General features: G+C 40.0%; 2 protein-coding genes across 14 annotated transcripts in view; both read left to right on the forward strand.

Moving 5' to 3' along the window:
- The window catches only part of LOC100999492 (liprin-beta-1), a 173,626-nt gene extending 161,423 nt beyond the window's left edge, over positions 1 to 12,203 (forward strand). For all 13 annotated transcript variants that reach the window (XM_009180440.4, XM_009180439.3, XM_009180445.3 and 10 more), the window contains 9 exons: positions 343 to 493; positions 1,175 to 1,286; positions 1,403 to 1,491; positions 6,231 to 6,353; positions 7,172 to 7,297; positions 7,885 to 8,073; positions 10,602 to 10,781; positions 11,449 to 11,514; positions 11,652 to 12,203. In XM_009180440.4, coding sequence (XP_009178704.2) covers positions 343 to 493; positions 1,175 to 1,286; positions 1,403 to 1,491; positions 6,231 to 6,353; positions 7,172 to 7,297; positions 7,885 to 8,073; positions 10,602 to 10,781; positions 11,449 to 11,514; positions 11,652 to 11,738 — 1,123 coding nt within the window. In that variant the 3' untranslated portion in view covers positions 11,739 to 12,203. The remainder of the gene's footprint in view (positions 1 to 342; positions 494 to 1,174; positions 1,287 to 1,402; positions 1,492 to 6,230; positions 6,354 to 7,171; positions 7,298 to 7,884; positions 8,074 to 10,601; positions 10,782 to 11,448; positions 11,515 to 11,651) is intronic.
- A 2,771-nt stretch (positions 12,204 to 14,974) lies between these two features.
- On the forward strand, positions 14,975 to 16,414 carry REP15 (RAB15 effector protein). Its single transcript, XM_003906156.5, has one exon. It carries the CDS (start codon positions 15,393 to 15,395, stop codon positions 16,101 to 16,103), a length of 711 nt encoding a protein of 236 aa, XP_003906205.2. The 5' UTR covers positions 14,975 to 15,392; the 3' UTR covers positions 16,104 to 16,414.
- Positions 16,415 to 18,920: the final 2,506 nt, after the last annotated feature.

Below are 18,920 nucleotides of genomic sequence, written 5' to 3' on the forward strand. Positions count from 1 at the left end.
GAGTTTCCTGTTTGGGAATCCAGTCTTCAGACAACATTGGTTGAAACTGATACAGTGACTTATGTTTTTCCAATTTAGTCTTTTTCTGTAGAACTTGTTCTTGCTCTGTCACATTAAATCTTTTGTGGTTTCATTTGAAATGAGACAGTGGTCTTAGAAGATAACTTTCAACTCCAGTACCAGTTGTTCCTCCAATGTATACTAAAAATTAAGCTTTTCGTGGTCAAATGTGTATCACCAGGGAATGTCCATGTCTATTGAATGTATGGTTGTTTAAAACTCATGATAAGCCACAGGATTGGCTTTGGATTATTTTTCATGCAATTACTCATTTTCCTGCAGTGACTTGGATATGCCATTTGCCAAGTGGACCAAGGAGCAGGTTTGCAATTGGCTGATGGAACAGGGCTTGGGCTCCTACCTGAATTCTGGCAAGCACTGGATTGCATCTGGCCAAACGCTTTTGCAGGCTTCTCAACAAGATCTAGAGAAGGTGACTGCTTCTCTATTTTGTTCACACAATGGATACTGAGAAGACGACAATGTGAATGTAGGGTTGTTTTATAGTCCAGAAAAGGCCATGAGTGAAGCCAGTAAATACTCTCTAAATAAAAATTTGGGTTTTCAATTGCTTCATGCTTATTTTTTTCTGATGGTCTTGGGAGGACCTGGTCTTGATGATTCCTTATGGAACACTTAAGCCATTGGGCATTTTAATGAAAAATAATTACATAAGCATAATTAAGTTCATATTTCTCGAAATCATTATATGGCTTTATCATTGGCCTATTTTCTCAGTGTAATATATGCAATGCACTTTGCAAAAGGAAAAAAAGCACCCTACAATTTATGTCTAATTATTTAACATTTCTTCCCAATTATTTAATATTTTGCACAAAATAAGAGTCAAATTCTTTTTATGCATGCTACAGTTCCTAGCTTACAAAGAAAAAGAGTCACTAGGGAATGCCTAACACGCCCCTAAGCTAATTGTGGTGGTCTTGGCTTTTCAGGGACCTTTGCTCAACAGCACTTTACTAGCGCAAGTTAGGATTGTAATTTAGTATTGAATTGGGTCTTTAGTGCTAGCTTCATTTTGGAGAAATTTGCATCCTTTGCCAGTGGCACCCAGCCTATATAGATAGAATTATAAAGTCAATGTTTATTGTTTCAGGAACTTGGAATCAAGCATTCACTTCATCGAAAGAAACTCCAGCTGGCACTCCAAGCCCTGGGATCTGAAGAAGAAACCAATCACGGGAAGCTGGATTTCAACTGGGTCACTAGTAAGAAGTTTTTATTCTAACAAAATGAAATAATTATATATATAGCTGCTTTTTCTTTTTAATCACAAGAACAGGTGTTTTTTGGCACGGTAGCAACACTGGCCTCTCTCTTTTAGGATGGTTGGATGACATTGGCCTCCCTCAATATAAGACCCAGTTTGATGAAGGCCGGGTTGATGGTCGAATGCTACATTACATGACTGTTGTAAGTGACTCACTCCTGGGGTTTGGGGGAGGAAATCTTTTTTCTCGAAAAACGCAGAAATTGAGTAAGCCAAACACAGTGTAGTGATTACACCAGAGTTTGAAGCTGTTGCTTGAACTTGAGGAGAGTGGCGGGCATATTTCCTGTGAAGTTGAAGTTGTAGCATTTGGTGATTGTGACTGAACAGCCTTGGGATAATTTGAAACCCCAATTTAAGCTAAGTGAAGCCTAATTTAAACTAAGCTCTCCAGAAAGTTGATTTTATATGTAATACATTCAATAATGTAAACACTGAAGTGTATACTTTGAATAGGTACATTTTATGGTATGTAAATTATATCTCATAAAAAAAATATATATATGTTTTTATTTCTTTTGAGATGGAGTCTTGCACGGTCGCCCAGGCTGGAGTGCAATGGCACAATCTCAGCTCACTGCAAGCTCCACCTCCCAGGTTCAAGCCATCCTCCTGCCTCAGCCTCTTGAGTAGCTGGGACTACAGGCCCATGCCACCATACCCAGCTAATTTTTTTGTATTTTTAGTAGAGACGGAGTTTCGCCACGTTGGCTAGCTGGTCTCAAACTTCTGACCTCAAGTGACCTGCCTGCCTCGGCCTCCCAAAGTGCTGGGATTATAGGCATGAGCCACCACGCCCAAAGATATTTTTTAAATAGAATATAGAGTTTTTAAGCCCAAGCTGTTTCTAAGTTATGCATTTCTATGTGCAGTGACCATTTGGAAGAGCCCACCCTTTTGACCTGACATCTTCCAGGACTTGTCTTCTCCCTACCTTTCCACTCTGGACAACTGTTACCTGAAACCCTATCACCCGTCTCACTTCAGCCCGGTTCTGCTACAGCAGGAGTTAACTGGGGTTAAAGGAGGCGGGAGGAAGGCTAGACTTCCACTCTGGTTCCTTCATTATGGTACATTTCTAGCCTAGCCTTCCAGCCAGTGTGTAGGACTATTCCCTGCTTGACAGCAGTGGGAAAGATGGATTCCAGGAGAACTTTGTTTTAGGTTCCATACCACTATTAATATTCTACTTAAAATTCTCTTATTTTATTTTTTTAAATTTATTTTTAATTTTTTTATTTTTGAGACGGAGTCTCGCTCTGTCGCCCAGGCTGGAGTGCAGTGGCGTGATCTGGGCTCACTGCAAGCTCCCCTTCCTTCCTGGGTTCACGCCATTCTCTTGCCTCAGCCTCCCGAGTAGCCGGGACTACAGGCACCCGCCACCAATGCCCGGCTAATTTTTTGTGTTTTTAATAGAGACGGGGTTTCACCGTGTTAGCCAGGATGGTCTCCATCTCCTGACCTCATTATCCACCCTCCTCAGCCTCCCAAAGTGCTGGGATTACAGGCGTGAGCCACCTCACCCAACCATGTTCTACTTAAAATTCTTTTATTCATTTATTTATTTTGGAGACGGAGTCTCACTCTGTCGCCCGCGCTGGAGTGCAGTGGCGCAACCTCCGCCTCCCGGGTTCAAGTGATTCTCCTGCCTCAGCCTCCCGAGTAGCTGGGATTACTGGTGTGCACCACTGCACCCAGCTAATTTTTGTATTTTTGGTGGAGACAGAGTTTCGCCATGTTGTCCAGGCTGGTCTGGAACTTATGACCTCAGGAGATCCACCTGCCCCAGCCTCCCAAAGTGCTGGGATTACAGGTGTGAGCCACTGTGCCCAGCCTAAAATTACTTTATTTAAATAGCTTTTTGTGAAGTAGGCTTTAGACCCAACTACCCTAAGTATAATCTTTTTCAAATAAGTGGAAGGTTTTAAACAGCCAACTTAAGTAGGCATTTCTCAATATCAAAAAAGTTGGAGTTCAGTTCATGGATTTTTCTTCTCTATCATTGAACCCAAGCCCCTTACCTTGATGGGCACATCATGTAAACCTGCATGAAATAATACTAATATGTGTAGTATGTTGCACGTTTACTATGTGTCAAACATCCTTTTAGGCATTTTGCTCATATTAATACTGGATTCTCAACAACACTTTTAGTTAATATTACTAATTTTATTATAGTGTGTATAATATATATTAAAAAGTTTTTTAAACTTTTTATTTTAAAATAATTTTAGATTTACGGAGGAGTTGCCAAAGATAGAATTCTGTATACCTTTCACTCAGCTTCGTCTAATGTTAACATCTTACATAATCATGATTACATTCCTCAAAACTAAGAAATTAATGTAGATGTTAATACAGTCAACTAAACTGAAGACTTTATTCACATTTCACCAGTTTGTCCAGTAAGATCCTTCTTCTGTTCCAGGATCTAATCTGGGGCACCACATTAAAACACACATTTTGTGACTTAGGACTTCTGGGGTCAAATTTTCCAGGGTCATTTACTCTTTTATAGCCATTTCATATATGCTGCTTGTGATTTTAAGCTTGAATTTGTTCACATATATACTATATAATTATATAATACTATATATACATAGTATTATACACACATATGTAATACTATAGATACACAGAGTATGTGTGTGTCTATATACATACATGTGTGTATATATGCGTACACGTATGTGTATATGTGTGTATATATGTGTATGTGTATCTACATATACACACACACACATACTCTGTGAATCTATAGTATTATAATACTATTATTATCCCTACTTTTTTACATGTATAAAGGAAGGAATCCAGATATTGGGTAACTTGGTAACCAACTTTCCACAGTTAGCAATAGAAAGTCAGAGAGAGTTTGAACTCAGGCTGTTTCAAGATCCCTGCTTTTAATAGCTCATGATTATGACTAGAACACATTCAGTAAATATTTGCCTCCCTATCTAGGTGTGAGTATGTTCACCCTGAGAATGTGAACAAATTCAAGCTTAAAATCACAAGAAACATCTGTGAAATGGCTATAAAAGAGTAAATGACCCTGGAAAATTTGACCCTAGAAGTCCTAAGTCACAAAATATGTATTTTAATGTGGATTAGATCCTGGAACGGAAAAAGGACTTTACTGGACAAACTGGTGAAATGTGAATAAAGTCTGCAGTTTAGTCGATGTTATTATCATCCACATTAATTTCTTAGTGTTGATGAATGTAATCATGATTATGTAAGATGTTAACACTAGAGGAAGCTGAGTGAAAGGTATATAGAATTCTGTTCTATCTTTGGCAACTCCTCCACAAATTTAAAATTATTTTAAAATTAAAAGTTTTTAAAAATCCAGAATTAAGAAGAAAATCACCCATAAAGTCTGTTTTGATATAAAACTGTCTCTGTTTAAAATCCTTCAAAGTATAAAGAATTTCAAAAACAATTAACATTTTAATCACACTGTAAACATTGTGCTTTCAGATATTTTTGAAGCTGATAGACTAGTTAGATGAAAATAGCTCACACTGAAATGTTTGCAATGGGTGTCTCAATCCTAGATTAAAATAAGTACTTTTTCTAACATATGTTAAGATGCTACTTTTAAGGAATTACTCCAGAAAAACTTCAGGAAATAATTTTTGCCCAGTTAGTAGCCGCAAGGATATAAACTGATTAATATTTTTATTAAATATTTCTGTAGTAGATTACATTTTTTTCTTTCTTTCATGAGAAATGTTTTATCAGAAAGGTGTGTCTAAAATGGATGTTTTCCTTGTTTATTTTCTGGGTGTGTTCGGAAGTAGACTGGTGCTTATCTTAACACTGCCCCTAATATCACCTTCTTCTGAAATAATTTGTTTTGGTGTGTTTGGTATATTTGAAAATATTTCCAAGAGCCACAGACTGGTGAAGATTCTTCCTTGAAGGAGGGGGGGGGGGTTGACTGGCGATAGATAGATAGATAGATAGATAGATAGATAGATAGATCTAACTTATAACTTCATTTTTATTCTCTCTTAACTCTGACCAAAACCTTTGCAGTGATTGATATAGTTTTGCCAAAATTGTTCACAGTGTCTGCTAGATAAACCATAATAATCTAGAGCTATTCAATAGCAGACAAGTCTTTACTAAAAAATAATCTAGAACTGGAGAATTATTAAGGGCAGGGAGTAGTATAACAAGAGCACTGTTCTGATTTTCCCCAAAACTATGACGTGCTTTAGTTCAGAAAACCAAGCCTTGGCTAGGAACGGTGGCTCAGGCCTGTAATCCCAGCTCTTTGGGAGGCTGAGGCCGGGGGACTCCTTGAGCTTATGAGTTTGAGATAGCCTGGTCAATATAGTGAGACCCTGTCTCTCCAAGAGAAAAAAAAAAAAAAAAAAGATGAAAAAAGAAAGCCAAGCCTTGATCATGTCCGCCAATAAGCATCATTTGCTCTTTGCTGTCTGCTGAAAGGAAATAGAGAGGGCAGTTTAGCCAATGCCTAAGTGCTTTATCCACAGATAAAGTTCCCAAAACTAAAGAGGAAAGAAATAAATTCCCTGTTTGTAGTACGTGCAGATCAAGTCAATGCAGATCACCTTTTGTAGTGACCCAGCAAGTGCTTGTCAAACTGTGGTTTTCAGAGCCCTTGGGTTCTGCAGTCCTATCTCAGAGCATCAGGAAGAGAGAGAAACAGGTGGAAGGCAGCTTCATTGGCAAAAAATACTAATTTGGGGTTTTGGGGAAGATTTTGTTCCAAATGGGAAAGTGGGTTCTGACAAGCCCTTGGGACATATTGGTTTGAGGGGCTCTTCTCCGTTTACTCCAGTTTTCTGAGATTCCCAAGAACGTCCCCCTGCTACAGGCCAGCACAATGTTATGTTCTTTTTCGCAGGATGATTTACTGTCTTTGAAGGTTGTGAGTGTGCTACACCACCTCAGTATCAAAAGGGCCATCCAGGTCCTGAGGATCAATAACTTTGAACCAAACTGTCTACGGAGGCGGCCATCTGATGAGGTAGCGTTTTAAGATTGAGGTTTATAAGCATGCACTTCCCAGGCATGGGACTGTCCATATGTCAAACCTAAGAGCCATTTTTCTTGGAGCTTGCAGGAAAAGTCTTAAAATTCAGCCTCATTTACTTCTTAGGCTTTTTCTGTATTCCTTCCTTTTCTCTCCATGATGGTTCCACTCGTATAACTAAAGCTAAGGGTTCATTTTCAGTTATGCTTCTTCCTTTTCTTGGGTGTATTTTTTTTTTCCTGATTCCCTAATCCGCAGAGATAAATATCACTCTAAAGACTTCCTTTTCTGGCCAAATGTAGTGGCTCATGCCTATAATCCCAGCACTTTGGGAGGCCAAGTCAGATGGATCACTTGAGCCCAGTAGATCAAGACCAGCTTGGGCAATATAGGTAGACCCTGTCTCTACAAAAATAATAGTAATAAAAAATTAGCCAGGCATGGTGGGTGCACGCTGGTGGTCCCAGCTACCCAGGAGGCTAAGGTCGGAGGATCTGCCCGAGCCTGGGAGATGGAGGCTGCAGTGAGCCCTGATTACACCACTACAACTCCAGCCTGGGTAAGAGAGTTAGACCCTGTCTTAAAAAAGCAAAAACAAAACAAATAAACAAAAAAAGTCCTTTCCTAAACCAATGCTTTATTAGTATAGAAGAAAACTTGAAACACAAACTATGACAGAAATTCTTTAAAAGAGACTTTTTCCCTTTCTTTATGCATTTAGTGGGATGTTGAGTAACTGTACTCCATGGAGCAGACTTTTTAGACAGAAAATGCAGTTTAATACTTAGGATCTTGGTTGTGCGTTCCCATAGAATACCATCGCCCCCTCAGAAGTTCAGAAGTGGACTAACCATCGAGTGATGGAGTGGCTGCGCTCCGTGGACTTGGCAGAATATGCCCCCAATCTCAGAGGCAGCGGTGTCCATGGTGGGCTCATGGTAAAGCTCTGATTTAATTTCAAACTGACTTACTTTGTTTCCTTTAGTCTAGTGAGTAGGGTAGTATCAATTTTTGCTTATCATAATCCTAAAGTCATCTGACGCAACCCTCCTGCCCTATTTCTAGTAAATCTTTACTTTCAGAGTATTTGTATTGATATCTTATAACTCTGGATTGAATTTAAAGCCGGTTCTCTTTTATTGTCCTCTTTCATGTCAAATAACATGTAGCTTCTTCCTCTCATATGATCATGTTTGAAAACCCCTGCAAGGATGCCGATTGTATTTCTGCACATTGATATTGCATAAGGAGTTGGCTGCCACGGACAGCACCCCAGAGAGGTAGAGGACTGATATTGGGATGCCTGAATCCTGGATTTCAGGACCAGCTCTATCACTCACTAGCTTGGGCAAAATGGAGAAAAGATATGTAAATTAAAGATCAAAGTCCATATGGTGTCTACCTCACCAGGCTGTTGAGAGGATCACTGGAGATAACCTAAGAGAAAGAGCTTTGCAAATGATGAAGCACAATACAAACATGTATGATTTGTGGTGACTTTTGACAAGCTTATTTTTGTTAACAGGTTCTAGAGCCTCGTTTTAATGTAGAAACAATGGCTCAGTTATTGAACATCCCACCCAATAAGACTTTGCTGCGAAGACATTTGGCCACTCATTTCAACCTTCTGATTGGGGCTGAGGCACAGCACCAGAAGCGAGATGCCATGGAGCTGCCGGATTATGTACTTCTCACAGCTACTGCCAAAGTGAAGGTTGGTTCAGGCTCATACAGTTTAATAATTGCTTGGCGCAAGGGCAACATTTTGTCTGTTACCTGGTTATTCTGTTTTCTGGGGTTTGCTAAGTTTTGTGGATGGGTTCCTTACCAGCAGATGCAGGAATCCTCAGCGCTTAGTTGTCTTGGGAGAAAGATGTTGGCCAAGAGACAGTTCACAGATAGCAGAGAGCTTTATTGAAGGGAAATAGGGAGCAAAGAGCTTATTGTAAGAAAAAAAAAAAAAAAATACAGGGGCTGATCCTGCAGGGAAAACAACAGGGTCGCAGTAGCAATGTTTATGTAAAGGGACAGTACACTCCAAACACCGAGGCACAGCGGGCTGCTGAAAGAGAAAGAGGCCAGGAGTTCTGCGTCGGGTTTTTATGATGTCCAGTTTTTTCTTGAAGCTCTCGCCTCTGTGTTAAGTCCCTGCCTTTTTTATCTCGTTTTCCTGCTCCTGCCTTAAGCCCTTGCCTTTTCCCTGCCTAGTTCCCATCCTAGGTTTGTGGGACCCTCCCTTACTATAGTTGGTGCGCATGCGTGGGCTGGATGTTGGCTGCAATTCTACCTAAAGGCTGCATTGCTCATTCCGCCGCCCCCAGGAAGGTTGTATAACAGTCAAATCTATATGTACTGTTCCTGCATTTCTCTTAGGCATTCTCCTTTGCCCTCTTGCCCTCTTTATCAGCATGTAGCTAGCTAAATTCTGGCAGGTGAACTGCAGAGTGAGTGATTACTGAGCATCTTAAGGGATGTTCCTTTCTCCATAGGTATTTCTCCTCCTCTCTGCTCATATGGAGCATGTATGTTTTGGGTGGTTTCTGGGGTGTGAGATTTTCCGGACCTCTTTTTTCTCAGCGGCTTCCCCTCATGTCTAGCTATCTGCCTACTCTAACAAATTGAAGAAACAGTTGACCCTTGAAGAACATGAGTTTGAATTGCACAGGTCCACTCCTACTCAGATTTTTTTTTTTTTTCAAGCAAATGTGGAGGGATGCAAAACCCACGTCTAGGGAGGCCCGACTTTTTAGGTACACGGGTACGCTGGACTTGAGTATGTACGGATTTTGGTATACATGGGGATCTTGGAACTAATGCTCTGTGTATACTGAGGGACAACTGAGTATATATCTTTTAAAAGTATAATAATTAAGAGAAGGTACCCAGATAGCTCAGGCAGTAGAGCATCAGACTTTTAATCTGAGGGTCCAAGGTTCATGTCCCTTTTTGAGTGTTCCCTCTTAGGTGGGCATGGTGGCTCATGCCTGTAATCCCAGTGCATTGGGAAGCCAAGGCAGGAGGATCATGTGAGTCCAGTAGTTCAAGGCTGCAATGAGCTATGATTGAGCTATGAGCATGCCACTGCACTCCAGCCTGGGCAACAGAGCAAGATTCTGTCTCTAAAAAAATGATAATGAACGCATCATATTGGCTTCCACAATCCATGTATTGGCAGTGCAGAGTCCATAACTTGGGTCCAAATATTGATTGCAGTTGTTCTGTTTTTATAAATCAAGAGTAGAATAGAGATTTCTCTTGTACAGATTTAGCTTCTCTGGCTTATGATTGACCAGCCTTGTAAATAGGAAAAGATACTTTAAAAATGATTGAAGGTAGGCCAGAAGAGAATGGATATTTCCTAATTTACCTGGATTTATGGGTCATACCAAATTTAGATTACTTTTTCTTCTTTAAAATTAATCCTAGATTAACTCTTCTAAATATGTTATCTCAACCAACTTGTTGGGTTATGAGGTCCTCCAGAAATTTGCACCAAAGTTCTTTTTAATTTTTTTTTTTTACCCCCTCTATCTGCCTGAGTATCCAATGACCAAGATGGAGTTTCTCTTCTAAGTATCACTGAAGTTTCCTCTCCAGAAAATTCTTTTAGCAGTCACCAGTCCTGTTATGGAAGCAAAATAGGCATACAAGATAATTATAGCCTCACCCAAAGAAAAAATATAGTGAGGTCTATTCTATTTTGCTAATCTTAGATTGAAAAACCTTGCAAAATTGGATTCAGCCATGAGAAATCTCATTGCATTAAATCCTGTCTAATCAAAACTATGAAGCCAGGTGCAGTGGCTTGTGCCTGTAGTTCCAGCTACTCTGGAGGCTGAGGCAGGAGGATCCCTTAAGCCCAGGAATTTGAGGCCAGCCTGGCAACATAGCAAGATTCTGTCTCTAAAAATAATCGTAGTGATGTAATCAAATTATTTTTGCCATATTTTGTTTATCACAGTGACTATTCAGCTAGTTGGCGTGAATAAGAGGAATAAGATTAATTTTCTGAGATTCATAACAAGGGTCATTTATCATTGCATCATTTATATGTCTGGGATGCCTTTTCATTTTTATCCAAATTTAAACATCCAGTTAATTTTCTCTCTACCATGGGGTAAATAATTAAATTACACATGTAGGAGGGAGGGGGTAATGCAAAAATAATTACATGTTATCAGTCCTTGATTGTACAAATTTTATCAAATCCTTTGGATGTTTCTGTTTGCTTTTCTTTTAAAGCCAAAGAAGCTTGCCTTTAGCAATTTTGGGAATTTGAGAAAGAAGAAACAGGAAGATGGTGAAGAATATGTTTGTCCAATGGAATTGGGACAGGTATCAGGAAGTGCATCTAAGAAAGGATTTAAACCTGGTTTGGATATGCGCCTATATGAGGAAGATGATTTGGACCGATTAGAGCAGGTAAATCCATTATATACCTTTTTTCAAGTGCTTCCATCATTCAGACACTAAATGGGAGCTTTGTATACTGTGTCTGATCGAGGACATCTTCTTCCAATAACTAAAAATACAGATAATAATAAAATAGTAGTGAACACTTAGAGATCGCTTATATGTTCCAGGCACCATCCTAAGCACTTAATGTATACTATGTTTGTGGTAACCTTAAGACATGGAGAGCATTGTTATTCTCATTTTGGAGATAAGGAAACTGAGGCACAGAGAGCTAAGTAACTTGCCCAAGGTCCCCAACCTGTCTCTTTGGCTCCAAAGCTTATGATATTTACCTATATTATGCCATCTCTGTATTAAAACATGTTAGGAATGGACAGGTTATTCTACCTAGCCTTTTCAGATTAAAGTCATGGGACTGCATATTTCCCTTCTAATCAACAATGCTTTGGTACTGTTAGCAAAGGCATTAGACTAGCTGTGTCAGTAAAGTGTCTCTTCTAATTTTTCACTTCCGATTGCAGTGGTGAAAGGAGATTATCACCAGAAGTGTTCTGTTGCTCCTACCCCATTCAGTGCTATTTGCATTATTTCCTCTTAGACTTTTGTTCCTCTTGTTGCACTTTCCCTGAAATTGTGAAAACACATATGTCATGTTATGGTTTGTTCTTTGCAGATGGAAGATTCAGAAGGGACAGTGAGACAGATAGGTGCATTCTCCGAAGGCATCAACAATCTGACAGTGAGTTTGTGAAATGAATTGAAAATGTTATTCTATAAATGTCTTTTAACAACCCCAGAGGACCACATGTCTCTTGGAGAATGTGTAGTTCTGAGCTCTTGGCTCTCAGTGTGACTCCCTGTCTCCTTGTTTTCCAGCACATGTTAAAAGAAGATGACATGTTTAAAGATTTTGCTGCCCGTTCCCCCAGTGCCAGCATTACAGATGAAGACTCAAACGTTTGACCGTAGCACCTGGAGGAACATTAGGAATGCTTAGTCTTTTTTCTACTTTCTTTTCCAAACACTCACAGTATGTACAACAGGCAGCGGATTGTCTATTGTTTGTTGTTCCAACTTCTGCTGTTGAGAAGTTTAAACAGGAAGCAGGAGTAATGTGCCGATTCCAAAGTGGCCACAAAAAAATAAGACACTGGTGAATGAGAGTATAATTGTTTTTCTTCTATTTAATGTAAAAATCTGTGATATATTATATTTAAAGTGTTGCATTTAAGATGAGTATTTTACCAGAGTGTTTCCGTTCACATCCGCAGTATGGAGGATTTGGGGAACAGTAACCAGGATGTGAATGATTTTGTCACATCAGTGTTCACTGGAGCCACCTAAGTAGGACATTATGTGATTTCAGAATCAATATGTGGAACTTCTTTAAGCATTCAGTGTGCCCACTAAATGCCAGCCACACCTCCACTTGCCTCTTACTGTCTTATTTTTATATATTTTTCTAAATATATGTATATATACAGTACATAGAAAATAGAACATTTATTTTGTGACCTAAGGACGATGGTGAAAAGATCACGTTTTCTAAACAATCTGGTGATCAGAATGTTCATATACCAGCTGGTTTCTGAAGAAGTCAGAATGATCTTTCTCCATACTGACTTTTAACAATGTTGATCATTGAGGCTAAATTAATATATATGAAATATTCCTTTTTGATGACACCACAAAATTGTTGAACAGTTTAAAAATTTCAACCTTAATCTTGGATCCCTTTACCTCATATGGAAGAACTTGAGGGACATTAGTACACTTTTTTTTTTTTTTTTTTAAGATGGAGTATCGCTCTGTCACCTAGGTTAGAGTGCTGTGGCATGATCTCGTCTCACTGCAACCTCCGCCTCCTGGGTTCAAGCCATTCTTTTGCTTCAGCCTCCCAAGTAGGTGGGACTACAGGCACGCGCCACCATGCCTGGCTAATTTTTGTATTTTTAGTAGAGACGGGGTTTCACCATATTGGCCAGGCTGGTCTGGAACTCCTGACCTTGTGATCCGCCCGCCTCAGCCTCCCAAAGTACTGGGATTACAGGCGTGAGCCACCATGCCTGGCCTTTTTTTTTTTTTTTTTTTTAAGTGACAGAGTCTCACTCTGTCACCCATGCTGGAGTTCAGTGACGTGATCATAGCTCACTGCAGCCTTGAATTCCTAGGCTCCAGTGATCCTCTCACCTCAGCCTCCCCAATAGCTAGGATTACAGGTGTGTGGCCTCCCACCCCACCCCACCCTTCACACCTGGCTGATTTTTCAAAAATTTTTTATAGAAACAGGATCTCACCATGTTGCCCAGCCTGGCCTCAAACTCCTGTCCTCAAGTGATCCTCCCGCCTCAGCCTTTCAAAGTGCTGGGATTACAGGTGTGAGCCACTGTGCCTGGCTTGAATACACTAACTTGAATACATTCAGAATCACCTCCTCTCCCCAAAATGCGTAGAAATAGTTTTTGAGGAAACCAAAAGCAAAGCAGAAACCTTTACAGTATTGTTTCTTTTCTCTTTGTTAACTATGTCATTGCATCAAAATACTAACAGTCTGCCTAAACATGTTCATTGTACATTTCTCAGGCTATCAATGAATGGAGCTTTTTAAAAAGTTGAATATTTGTCTGAACATTTTATTTCAAAGTTCAAAAAAACAGAGGCTGCAAAATTCATTTTATAATGGCTATTTTGTGATGATAAGATGTAGTTCACGTTTTTCTGTAGCACTGGGCCCAAATATTCTTTGTAAAGAAAATCACTGCAGCAAAAATTGTTACTGTGTTTATTATGTTTGTAGAAGTATTAGAAAAATATTCTATTTTTTATTCAGTGCTACATAATTACCCATGGTAGCCAACCCTACAAAAGACAGGTTTTCACAAATTGAGGTGGAGGTGGGCAGTTCAGTATCTGCCATTGGACTTGATTATAAACTGTATTTGAATATCAGTGGTGTTATCTTTTAAGTTGTCAGCAAGTTACCAAGTATTCATTAAAGAAATTGTGATATCAAATTACTGTTTATTTATAACAATTGATTTGATGCTAATAATAATTTTCTTTAAACTCTACCATTCATTATGTGGTAACTGTATTGGACTTACTTTATTTGGATTTTATTTTAATGTGACTAGATGTCACCACTTGAAAAAATCAATTTGTTCTTAGAACCTGGTTGAAAACACCAGGAGACTGTTACAGATGTCAAATTTTTTTTTTTTGAGACAGAGTCTCTCTCTGTCGCCCAGGCTGGAGTGCAGTGGCGCGATCTTGGCTCACTGCAAGCTCTGACTCCCGGGTTCACGCCATTCTGCCACCTCAGCTTCCCAAGTAGCTGGGACTACAAGTGTCTGCCACCATGCCTGGCTAATTTTGTTTTCGTATTTTTAGTAGAGACGGAGTTTCACCGTGTTAGCCAGGAAGGTCTCAATCTCCTGACATCGTGATCCGCCCACCTCGGTCTCCCAAAGTGCTGGGATTACAGGCGTGAGCCACCGTGCCCAGCCCAAGTATTTTTTATTCAGGACGGCATAACGTAACTGATAATATGTAATAAAGTTAAATTTTTTTATGATGTGTTTTATTTACAAAATATACACTGCTGGTGTTACCATATGAAAGGAAATAAAGTCAATTGATAATTGCTTCATTTTTATTGCCCTTATTTCATTTTCCATTGTTCATAGTAATAGGCTTTGTTTCTGATATAGAAAATAACACAATCTCTTTATAAACTGCCATAAATTTGTTTGAATGGAGTTTATAACGTGTATCAACAGATAGGAATTTGAGGCCTTTGAGAAGATTTTGTAGGAAAAGAAGCAACTGAGCTGGGGAATGAAGAATATGGCAGAAGTAAAAGAAACAAACAAACAGAAAATAGGAAAAGCAAATGGAAATGACTCACCTACAGACTGGAAGAAGTTAGTTGTAGAAAGAGGTATATGGATATTTAAAAAACTAACATAGGGCTGGGTGCAGTGGCTCATGCCTATAATCCCAGCACTTTGAGAGGCCAACACAGGAGGATTGCATGAGCCTAGGAGATCGAGACCAGCCTGGGCAACATGGTGAAACCCCACCTCTACAAAAAATACACAAAAATTAGCCAGGTGTGGTGGTATACACTTGTAGCCCCAGCTGGGGTGAGAAGATCACCTGAGCCCAGGGAGGTTGAAGCTGCAGTGAGCCATGATTGCGCCACTGCACTTCAGCCTGGGTAGCAGAGTGAGACCCTGTCTCAAAGAACGACAACAAAAAGAACTAATGTGCCATTTTTACTTTTACTAAAACTTGGAAAGAGGAAACATATGTTGGAAGAGATTACCAAAGGTTAAAAGTAGAGTGAATATAACCTAGCTAGAACAGACGTTTTGTGTGAAATTTAGTATCTTTAATAAGACAGCAGGAACTGAATGAATACAACACACCCAACTGACAAACAGAGAGAACATGTTTATTTAGCTGTATGTATATACGCTTAACTACACCCAAGGGAGCTGTAGAGTTAGAAAAACATGAACCATTAACAGATGTGACCTCCTTGCAGAACTTTTACTTTGAAAAAGAAGTACTCCTGAACCAGATTCACATGTGTGATATTTGGATGCAGAGAAAATGGGGCAGAAAGCATCGCAACAGTTGGTTCTGAAGGACAGCAAAGAGGTGCCCATCGTCTGTGAGGTGGTCAGTGAAGCTATAGTCCATGCAGCTCAGAAACTGAAGGAGTACCTTGGATTTGAATATCCTCTGAGTCAACTCTGCCCAGCTGCAAATACTCTGAATGAGATCTTCTTAATCCATTTCATCACTTTCTGCCAGGAAAAGGGAGTTGATGAGTTGCTGACCACCACCAAGATGACCAAGCACCAAGCCTTCCTGTTTGGCGCAGACTGGATTTGGACCTTTTGGGGATCCGACAAGCAAATAAAGCTTCAGCTGGCAGTACAGACTCTGCAGATGTCTTCACCTCCTCCTATGGAATCTAAACCTTATGACCTTTCCAATCCAGAACCAAGGGTAGAGGAGTCTTCCTGGAATAAAAGTAGATTTGATAAGCTGGAAGAATTCTGTAACTTAATAGGAGAGGATTGCCTGGGTCTGTTTATCATCTTTGGTATGCCAGGAAAGCCTAAAGACATCAGGGGAGTTGTCCTGGACAGTGTCAAAAGTCAGATGGTGAGGAGCCATCTGCCAGGAGGGAAGGCTGTGGCTCAGTTTGTCCTGGAGACTGAAGATTGTGTCTTCATCAAAGAGCTGCTCAGAAACTGTCTGAGTAAGAAAGACGGGCTGAGAGAGGTGGGCAAGGTTTATATTAGCATTCTCTGATTTAGATATGTTTTATGTGACTGGCCTGTAAGAGGAAAAGAAAAAAGATTCTAATAAGCAAGCTCATCTATTTGCATCATTCCAGCATGGGATTTTTTTTTTCATTTGTTTTCCCATTGATTGAAAATGATTACTGGGATCAAAGTATATTAATGTCACAATTACAGAGGGAGAGAGAAAAAAAGAAAACTCTGGCTCTGCCTATGATTTAAAAACAGTTCAGGAAAAGTTATAATTTAGTTTAATATTTCATTCACTTATTCAATAATAAAAATGGGAAGACAGATAATAAAGTCACATTTAAAGTTTGATTTGCAAAAAAAAAAGTGTCTTTGTTTGAAATAATAAGTCTAGCACTCAAAAGTATAAAATGTGTTTTTGCATCTGTTGGTGGGAAATGGGTAGGGTAAAGTAGTGGGTAAGGCTACAGAGCAGGTTTAATTACATTTGTAACATCAGTTTCAAGCCATGCACAGTGGCTTACGCTTGTGGTCTTAGCTACTCAGGAGGCTGAGGCAGGAGGATCGCTTGAGCCCAGGAGTTTAAGGCTATAGGGAGCTGTGATTGCACCACTGCACTCCAGCCTGGGCAACAAGTGAGTCCTCATCTTTAACAAAAAAAAAAAAAAAAAATAGTTTTGGTTCAGGACTCCTGAGCAAAACTCACATTGTTCTTTTCCTCTTAACATTTACCTTATTCTGCCTTCTCCCTAGCTGCTGTCCACACTGAGAGGACTTTGATGGGATTTGAGATTCACTTTAGTGTTAGCTCTGCCTATGATTTTAAAACAGTGACCTATAAAACTATTCCTTTTAATAATACTTGTTTAGCCTTTGCAGTAAGGAAAATGTATTCACATATAATAATCATTTTTGCTTAAAAGCCACTGTGGAATTATAACAGTACAAAGAGGAATTACCATTATTTATTGTACTTGTAAGTCAAGTCAGATGCTTTACATATATTAGCGTGATTTTCATGTGTCCTCCATGACTCTAAGAGGTTTCTATTTGCCAGATCAAAGAGGCTAGATAACGCATAAATCTATTAAGTGGCTCACAACAAAAAAGTAAAGTCTGCCCAGTTACAAAACCCATATTCTACCGTCATGTAAAGAAAATTCCCTGTAAGCCTATAAATTATGTTAAGTAAAAATCAATTAAAAAAAAAAAAAAAGAAGAAAAGAAAATTAGTTAGCCAGGAAGGGTAGCTGTGATTCCAACACTTTGGGAGTCTGAGGCAGGAGGATTGCTTGAGCCCAGGAATACAAGACCAGCCTAGGCAACATGGTGAAACCCCATCTCTACAAAAAATAGAAAAAGTAATGGTGATGTGTGCCTGTAGTCCCAGCTACTTCGGAGGCTGAGGTAGAGAGATTGCTTGGGTCCAGGAGGTCAAGGCTGCAGTGAGTCGTGATAGCGCCACTGCACTCCAGCCTAGGCAACAGAGCCAGACTCCATCTCAAATATATAAAAAGAAAATTCTCTCATTTTAAACTACTGGAATTGCTGAGACCACAAAGATGTTCACCTGCAAAGATGCTAGGTGGTGGTTGTTGCTCATTTTTCTTCCATTTCCTGGCCTTAATCTGTGGCTACTTTTCCTGTTGTTGAACAACCTGTTTACTGATATGCAGCCATTAAAAACGTGGGCTGAAGCCTTTCACCTGCATCCAACCTCTTAAAACCATTTCTGTTTCTGACAGTCTTCTTATGTCCTTGGCCCCTTCTGTGTTTTGGAATTTAGGGCATGTTCCTGTGAGGCTAAATTAAGACATCTGAGCGCAATGTGGTGTCATGCAAGTATTCCAAAGTAAGAAATACATTTGTTGCTGTGATGTGTGTAACTGAAGCACGTTGCAGTGCACTCTGATAGTTTGTCCGACATCAGTTTGTAAAATGCTGACTGCAAGCCACCAAACTGATATCATGACCATCAATAGGTCACAATGCAGACTTGTAAAAACTTTGTCATGGTAGGAGTGAGAGCTTTCGAGTTTAGTTGAGGACAAACCTGCTTAAAATCCTAGCTCTTTTGTTTATGCTTATCCAACCAAACCTCTGTGCTGGTTATTCTCAGTTCAACCTCCACATCTACTCCCCACCCTGTCTGCCTTCTGGGTTCTGACTGCATCACTCTGGCTTCCATCCCGTGGAGGGCACGAGATCAGAAAGGGGACAGGTCTGGAAGGTATTAGCCCCACTCTCCCTGCCTCACTATGACGCTTTGTTCCAGACAGCTCCTGTCCAGCTGGCCCTTCTCTGAGACTCCAGCTCCCTCCCCTTCCACTCTCAGGCCATTGTCTTCCAGGTTGCTTCATCATTCTTGGTTAGTTCCTTGCACCCTGCCCCCACCCTGTAAATGTCCTTTTCCCTCAGGTGAACTTGAGGGTGTCATTCGATTTCTTCTGGAGCCCTAATGCCTCCTGATTTTCCCATCTAAAACCTGGAGATGACAATACCTACCTCGTAGAACTGCTATTCGTTACAAAATTAAGAATAATTGGCCAGGACTGGTGGCTCACACCTGTAATCCCAACTCTCTGGGAGGCTGAGGTAGGTGGATCACAAGGTCAGGATTTTAAGACCAACCTGACCAACATGATGAAACCCCGTCTCCACTAAAAATACAAAAATTACCTGGGCATGGTGGTGTGTGCCTGTAGTCCCAGCTACTCGGGAGGCTGAGGCAGGAGAATCACCTGAACCTGGGAAGTGAAGGTTGGAGTGAGCTGAGATGGCACCACTGCACTCCAGCCTGGGTGACAAAGAGTCTCCATCTCAAAAAACATAAAAAATAATTTTAAAACAATGCTTA

The sequence above is a fragment of the Papio anubis genome, chromosome 9 (genome assembly GCF_008728515.1).
Source record: "Papio anubis isolate 15944 chromosome 9, Panubis1.0, whole genome shotgun sequence".
Taxonomy (NCBI): Eukaryota; Metazoa; Chordata; class Mammalia; order Primates; family Cercopithecidae; genus Papio; species Papio anubis.

Coding starts and splice junctions, on each gene's coding strand:
- REP15 (XM_003906156.5), top strand. CDS start 15,393: ATGGGGCAGAAAGCATCGCAACAGTTGGTTCTGAAGGACAGCAAAGAG.